Consider the following 8,648-nt stretch of genomic DNA (forward strand, 5'->3'; position numbering starts at 1 on the left):
CACTAATAAAATAGTCTATACTGTATGTGGTTTAAAGATAATAAGCTCTGGATCGAGTCAAAGATCAAGATATAATACTTTAAACAACTTTATAGATAAACAAGCCCAAAGTAGCTTATAATGAGCAGACTTGACAACACTGTCTGTAGCTTGAACAGATCTGCAAGCTCACAATATTACATATTAGGTATTACGTTACATCTGCCTGTTGCATGTATTTTTTCAGAATGGACAAAATTATTATATTATTGTTTTGACACAGTTACACAGAATGAGATTTATTATTATTGGCCATAACAGCAATTAATTATATCGGATATCGGCCAAAATGTCTCATTGATACATCCCTATTTGGAAGTTTTCACCCGACAGAGACAATTACAGTAACTGTGCTGCATTGTGAGCTTGTATATCTACTATTTTCAAACAGCTGAAGTATAAAATAGATGGTTGTGGTTAATGGATGTTTTTTTTAATAAATATATATATTTTTTTTAAGAAATGTGCCAGGATTTGGTGCAGCATGTAGGCTATTCCATCCATCTATTGAAAAATGTAAATCAGCTCGGGTAGAATATACTGTTACTTTTCAAACTTAAAAGTATCAACATAGAAGATCTACAAGCTCAAAACACAGATACTTTTGCTACTTTTGTTGGACACTATATGACCAAGTAGTGCACGGTGTGCTCTGGTGTCATTTACAAGTAGGGCATTCGTTTATGAAAACAACAACAACATTAAATTAGAATATGGAGATGAGAGGATTCTACCCAACAGCAATGGGTAAAGTACTTCAAAATTGGAATAAAGCAAATGTACGTAGTTACTTTCCACAACCCCTCCCCTCTCTCTCCATTACTCCCAGTTCACTGCATGGTATATGGAGAGTGACACAGGGCCAATTCAATCTCACTCCCCCCCGTCTAGCCACCCACCCTCCCTGCCATACGTCTCAGTCTGTGGGCTCATTCCTCCTCACATGGAGCACTCCGTTTCATCTCCTGTCACTGACCCACCCCTCCACCAATACACACGGACACATGCTTGGTACGCACGCACGCACAAAATATCAGGTTTCGATGCGTACTTATCGGGACATTCACATTTTGTGAATGAAGACTCATTTTGTAACTTTTTGTTCAATGAGGTTTTGTCTTAGATGGAAATGTGGCTTTTTACTCAGGGTTTCCTTATTTTTTAAACTAGTCGTGTAGTTGGGTTACAAAATTTGAATGTTTCAAAAGTCCTCCAGCCTTTGGACTTTGGTCTTTAGGCCCTGAGCCATCTTAAGTTGAATAGCCCTGAGCTAAACGATGGCCTCCTAAGTGCTGCTACAGTGTTTGAATGTGTCCTCATAGCGTGAAGCCAAAGCGCAGGCCACAAGTGTGTGTGAGTGTGTGTGTGTGTGTGTGTGTGTGTGTGTGTGTGTGTGTGTGTGTGTGTGTGTGTGTGTGTGGGGGGGGGAATCCAGGTGAATGGTGCAACCACTGTTCAAAACGGACCACTCCTGCAAACCTTCGCCAATCAGGATACGTCTTGATCACATGACTTGGCTTTTGCTATAGTTTTCGTACTCATATTCAGAAGTGAAGATTGTTTAATCCTGAAGCATTCCAGTACTAGTCTTGCACACAGCATGCTCCAAAATAATATTTTATGGAGCAATTTTCCCTACAGTTGCCTCCAGCATTTCATTTTTACCTGCTGTTCTGAGGCAAGTAAACATGAACAATTCAATAGTGACGACTGTTTTCAATTAATCATGCAGTTTGGTTGCACCTCACTGCGAACGCCGACACAAAAATAAATAAAAACAAACACCAGGCAATGTTGGTTTCATAATAAATTTTATTCTATATTACAAATAGTATTTTGTTCTTGACTGCAAAATAGGAATGCATTATATTTACATACACAGGTATACAATTAATTATAACAAAGTTAGAGAAGCTCGCCTTATATCCCCCAGGTTTTCGTTTTTATCTCTCAATAAGATACTCTTTTATCTCTCAAAACATGGGTCTGGTAAAAGTATTTTTCTCTGTAACACCTGCTATAACACTGAGCTAGGAGGACGTTTTTAAGTTCCTACAAAACGTTTGAAGGTGGAAACTTTATCGCTTGCTCTCGGCAACACAAGGCGCTGGTTTGTTGAACGACGTCATTTGTTGCCGGGGAGATGGGGGGGGGGGGGGGCATGGAAACAAGGAACAAAATGGTGTCACATCTGGGGGGGCATATTCACAACAGCAGTCCAGGACGTTTACCCAACATTACTCAATAAATAACTTGGGGCTATGAGAGGATACTTTGGCTCTCTAGACACAATATACACCGTCTACATCAAGGGTTCCCAAACTTTTCAGGCCGTGACCCCCCCCCCCCCCCCCATATTTGAACTGGGGACCACCTGACAAGCACTTGGAATTGTGGGCATTACATTAATTTGACTAAGTTGCTCATATACAGTAAGTATTGTGAAAAGATGGTGTTGCGAGCTTGAAGATCAGCTATTTTCACACAATGTTTGCCCAATTTGTTATTATAAAGGTCTTACAAGTCCTTAAATTTTTAACTTTAGAAACGTACAAATGCCCTGTTTACTGTCGAGTTGCACATTAAGCCAATCAACTGGGGACCACCCAATGTGGGTCCCGACCTACAGTTTGGGAACCACAGGTCTACTCGAACAAGAGGGGCTCATTTAAATGCTCTAAGATTAAGGGGGTTGCAGGAATGCACTTCATTGAAATCCTATTTACTTGAAAAATCCCAAATTTTCTTCAGTTCTAAATCATTGCTGATTTGCCCGCAGCTATGAAAACAGTCAAAACTACATAGCACGTCCCAAAATAACTTTGTGAATGTACCCCCTCTAGGTACGGACATTCATCTTAACTGTACAGCTCTGAGAACAAAACTCCCATGGATGAGGAGTTATTTTAGGAATTTCACATTTGACACAATGGCTTAGAAACATAAAAAAGATGACATTTGAATCTAGAAAACTTGAAAAAAGGTCTAGCATCAGAGTTAATGTCTATAGTTCAAAGACAATCGTGTGTGCGTGTGTAATCAAAAATTATGAATTATTAAATGTTTAAGGACTAACTGGGCTTGAATTTTCTTTTAAAAGGCTAAAAAGGACAAGTGATTTGTGTTATTTGGGCAAACTGATGCGTTCAATTAATATCTATTAGCCTAAAATAAAAGAAGATTCAATCTTTTGTTCTTTTCTCTTCAAAGCACTTTGCTCAGTAGCATTATCCCAAATCAAACATCCATCAATTAGCCTAATGTTTCTTTATGCAAATTGGTTCAACCGGGTGGGTAAAGAAGAAATAACATTTGCAACAGATTCCAAGTGCCACATTCTAAAGGAAGACACACACAAGCTCATTTTGCAGTCACTAGAAAAAAAAAACATGACAAAATAACACATGAAAACCCAGAAAACACTTATTAAAATAATGCAATAGCAGCGAAGACAGCGAGGCTGTCGAGTCTGTCTACCAAAAAATGAAAAATAAACTAAAAGCAATGAGGACAGGAACAAGGCAAAATGTAGAACAGGATGCAGTAGAACGCACAAGGAAAAACACTGGAAAAATATGGGTTATGTGTTTTTGAAGTAGATCAATTCGTGATCATCTATAAAAGAACCGTTTGCTTGAGTCACTTCAAAGTCGCTAGTAGAAGTAGATAAATATCTTTGATTGCAAGGCAGTTCCATTTCATAACATCCAAATAGGTCGACATGCAAGGGTATATAATATCTGTTTTTAAAGGTACCACTTCTTCATTTAGCATCTAACACTTCACAAAAATCATGATTCTGAACTGGGGTGAGGGGGGGGGGTCGCTGAACTGGATAAAGGTTCCACCTCAAACGAAAGTTATCGTTTTTATAACATGAACAAATCCCAAGGTTTGTTTTTTTCCCCATCTCTATTCTTCCAAGCAAAAGAAATCTAAAAGAACATCCACATCATCTTGCAAGGCTTAATTTTCTCACATTTTTCCATTTTTAGTTTTTTTTTTTTTTGTTTTTTTAGTTTTGTCTTTTTTCTCCCAAAGTTTCTTTAATTGATTTTTTTCATTTTTATACTTTTTTAATGTCTTACATGCGCTTAAAAAGCCAATAAAGGACCCATGGTGGACCTGGGCGGTCTTTACACATTCACATCACCACATGGGGCACGTCGTCAAGGCAAATGAAAGGTTCGAGGTCAAAAAGAAAGGAGGGCGGCTCCAGAGTCTCTCTATCGCCCTCTCCTGTCGAGTAGGGGGTGGGGTTCACATCCAACAAGTCTTGGCTACTTTTAATATCTGTCATTTTCCCTGTTTATCCTGTCATGAAGCTTCACAACGTTATCTACCTTTTCTGGTCCATCGAGCATGAATCGGCCTTTATCAAAGTACAGTTTTTTATTCTATTTTATCTTTTGAGGCTGAGAGATGGCCACCCCCCCGCCGCCGCTTATTTAGGACAACTACATTAATACAGGAACGCAACTAGCTTTGCCGTCTCCAGCGCTTGTGCAAAAACAAAGACGGAAAACTCAAGTCGGGAGCCGGACAGAAAGGAGCGCAGGGGAAGGGCACAGGGATAGGGGTGCTAGGGAGGGGTGTGTGTGTGTGTGTGTGTGTGTGCCGATAGCCATGATGAAGAGCATCATCATCACCATCACCTCGCCTCTCGACAACACTGAGGTCAGAAAAATCACACAGGTTTTTTTTTAAAGTTCCAGTTAGGATACTTTTATCTTTTTCTGTCATATGGGATTATTCTCCTTCTGTCTCAAAGTCCTTTTTTTGTTGTTGTCGGTTCCTCAGTGGCACTTTTCAAACAGGTTTCCAGCCGTTTTCGAAAATGTCTAACTCCTTTGGTTGTTGTTGTTTTTTTTGGCTGACCGACTGAGTCCATCTTGTTTGATAAAGTCTTGTAAATCAGAACATCTCGTGAAAGGAAGTACCCAGACCCCTCCCCTCCCTTCCCCTCCAAGGTAGCACGCCCATCTCTTACGGGCATCTGTTTCGATCATTTTCATCTCATTAACTGTCTTTTCCATCCACAGTTTATGTTTCAGTCAGCTCTTCCCCTTCCATGGATGTGGGGTTCCGGAACGAGGGGTTGGAAGTTGAACAAAAGGGTACCTACTGGTGAGCGACACCTAGAGGTACCCACGGTGTCGGAACCAGTAGGAGACCACTGTAGATGCGTAGGACGGTCAGGGTGTTCGGACAGCTGTTGACTTGTGTGTGTGTGTGTGTGTGTGTGTGTGTGTGTGTGTGTGTTTGTGTGTGTGTGCTTTAATGGTGTTTCCATAGGTGGGTGACACCAGATTGGTAGAGAACACAGCTGCTCCTGGTGTTCAGGTAAAAGCAGCCGGATCACCGCCGTCAATAGTTTGTTGTGTGCTTCTCAGAAGGGGTGACGTTTTTGCCTAATATGTTTTTGTTTTTTGTTTTCTTTGCAGTAGCCAGCGTAAGCCAAGATGGACGGAAAAAAGCATGACAGTTTGAGATTGTAAAGCCTATAATAGTCCGTAGAACAACGTTGTCGCTTATACCGAAAAGAACGGGTCTTTAAGCGGTATCTTTAGCTCGAAGATCTGGTCTTTTACGTTAGCTCGGAGATCTGTTATTTTCAGCAAGCGACACCCTGGTTGCCATGGACTTTTAAATTGCGTTATGTGTGCAGGGCCGATGTTGCGAAAGCGGGACAGGGTTGTTTTGTTAAGGTGTAAGTGTCAGTCAAGGTTTTCCATAAACCCCTATCAAGTCTTATTTCTTAAATAACAACTCCAGCTACATTGAAAGAACACATCAGGAACATTCTAGGTTTGCCTGGACTCTTTCTCAAATCTCGCAGATATGTATGTCATTTACTCTTTAAGTACAGTGTAAACTTGGCAAACCGTCCTAGCGTTCTTTTATTATCGTATCTCCCCAGGAGGTGATCATTTGGCTTGCAGTCCTCGTTTTATATTCCTTTTGATTTCTATATACTGAATATAGCACTACAATAAACTTGACTCTAGAGATGGTTTCATTTTTAACTATCCTATTTCAAAAAAAGTTCTGAACAAAATGGAAACAAACCCAACGTTGTGGATTTCAAAAAACTTGTATCTATCAGCGTTAAATTCTTGAAGGCAACATAAAATGTTTGTTTTTTTCTCTCTCTCTTTCCCTCCGACAGGATTGGAGGTAAAGTATGCCAATATGGCCGGCTGACAAAGCAGCCACCCTTTGTGTGGTGAAGACAACAAGGCCACTCCCGCGTTGCATGATGGGAGATGTGGTCCTGCAGCTTCAGCCACCCCTCAGGTTCACTAGTCTATGCAGCAGAGCGGATGAGGAAAACCAAAAACGCTCGTTTTAATTGGGAAGAGGAAGCAGAAGAAAAAAAGGAATCAAGGAAGGAAGTCTTCATCTTTGAAAAAAAGGAAGAAGGCAGGAAGTCACATGATGAGATGTGGGGTCGGGGGGTGGGGTGGTACGGGTCTTCGCTCAGGCACGGCTTGGTTTCTGACGGGGTCTTTTTCCCAGTGCGCCCTGGGAAGTGCGGTCCTCAGCTCTCCAGGCTCATGAAGGCCACCACCTGCTCCAGCTTGAAGGCTAGCCTCTGTTTCCTGGCGCCTTCGTCCTGTTCCAGTGCACACACCACCTGTAACACACACACATTAATAAATAATTAATTAAATACATTAAAATAATAATAATAATAATAATAATAATTAACACCCCCTTTAAACACATTGTTTCTTACCTCCTCAGCATATTTCGCAACGTAGGAGTAGATCTCGCTGAGGGAGCTCATAGAGTTGAACTCATTCATGTGCATCCTACTCTGCTCCGCCAGGTAGGCGTTCATGTCCTGGTCGCTGATAACTTGCATCTTATTGATGTCAGAGTAATATCTGGACAGAGAGAGAGAGAGAGAGAATACAATTTTACTACTCACACAACAACAAACGCACACTTTCACCTTTTCCTACGAATGAAAGAACGCTCGTCCCAAAACTCGCCCTGGGCCCTGCTCGCCCGGTGCCCACTCCGAGGTATCCCTCAGTAAAACAATGCCATAACAGTCTTAACTTAACTATGACTTATGGCTTAACCTACCTCATTCCTAATCATAGCCTCAGTAAAACTATGCCTCGGTAAAAATGGGGCTCCGTGAGTGTTCCGGTTACTATTTGTAGAGAGACTACAACATACTCCCACCAAACCAGAACTTGTTGTCTGGTTTTTGCTGGTTGAACAAGAACAAAACATCAAATGATAAGAACTTCGGCAGAGGCCTCGCCAATGTTCAGTTCTGAAGTTCTTGCACCAACTAGCTTAAATGTTGAGTGTGATTGGCCTGACAACTCAATGTGCTGGTGATTTATGTTGTTTTGTTAAAGTAACTCATTAAAACAAGTTTCAGACGGCAGCTTTAAAGCATGCTAGAATGCAATCAGGCAGTCACTGTCAGCAGCAGCTGTGCTGTCCCTGTCAACTGCTGTAATTAAGGCCAGTTATTTACATATTAAATGCATGTGGCAACCAGTGTTCCACACCGCTGGACCAGGCATACGTTAATCCGACTTACCAATAGGGCGACATACGTGGTCGGTTAAGACTGCCGACATACGTGGTCGGTTAAGACTCGCCTGTGGTGCCGACATACGTGGTCGGTTAAGACTCGCCTGTGGTGCAGACATACGTGGTCGGTTAAGACTCGCCTGTGGTGCAGACATACGTGGTCGGTTAAGACTTGCCCGTGGTGCCAACATACGTGCTACAGTGCTGCCCGGCAGTGGTGGAAGAAGTACTCATGTTAGTTTGTTTATATTTACTTAACTGCTTTTACTGTAAAAAGTATCAAAACAGCAATGTAGAGTACAAAAGTGCATCAACATATACTTCAAGTAAAAGTACTCATTATGCAGATAAAATATATACAAATCTTGTGAAAATAGATTTTTTAAATAGTCCAAGTATTTTTCAAATAATCAAAGTATATATAGGACTAAAGTGGTTAATGTATATGTTGTAATACTAATCTAAATCTACTAAGTAACAAGTAATAAGGTTCTCAAATAATTGTAGAGGATATATAGCACCATATTTGCCGCTTAGATGTATAGAGGAGTAGAAGTATAAAGTATTTGAAAATTCGATATACTCCAGCAAAGTAAAACTACCTCAAAACTGTACTTTACAGTAATTGAGTAAATGTACTTTCCACCACTGCTGCACGGAATTGGCAGGATATCACACAGCAGGTGTGCGGCAGTGGGACGCATGGATCAAAGCAAAATCTAATCTCACGACAGAAAACATGTTGTATGGCCCAATAACTCCTATTATGTGATTTGTGAAACCGTGTGAAAGGAAGGAGCCCTCACACATACACTAGCGTTGTTTCCTAAACAATTAAAACAATTTGTAAAGTTTTTGTCGTTATTGGCAACCAGGGGGGAGAAATCACAGACTGACGCCCTTGTTTTATATGAAATATCCGAGACCATTAGCATTTTATAGCTTGTAGCTTGTAGATCGATATTTCTTTTCTGTGACCAATCCATGGACGACAAACATTTTGCTCTGGTCTTTTTTCTATTTTTTTTTTAAGATATTTTTTTGCGGCT

The 8,648-nt window shown here is 40.8% G+C and overlaps 1 protein-coding gene across 1 annotated transcript in view; it reads right to left on the reverse strand.

Moving 5' to 3' along the window:
* Nucleotides 1-2,541: 2,541 nt before the first annotated feature.
* Nucleotides 2,542-8,648, reverse strand: part of plxna4 (plexin A4) — a 345,542-nt gene continuing 339,435 nt past the window's right edge. The window contains 2 exon segments of the mRNA XM_083757955.1: nucleotides 2,542-6,676; nucleotides 6,779-6,929. Of these exon segments, the coding sequence (XP_083614081.1) occupies nucleotides 6,581-6,676; nucleotides 6,779-6,929 (247 nt within the window). The 3' untranslated portion in view covers nucleotides 2,542-6,580.

This window comes from Protomyctophum parallelum (genome assembly GCF_964188405.1).
Source record: "Protomyctophum parallelum genome assembly, chromosome: 22".
NCBI classification, from domain to species: Eukaryota; Metazoa; Chordata; class Actinopteri; order Myctophiformes; family Myctophidae; genus Protomyctophum; species Protomyctophum parallelum.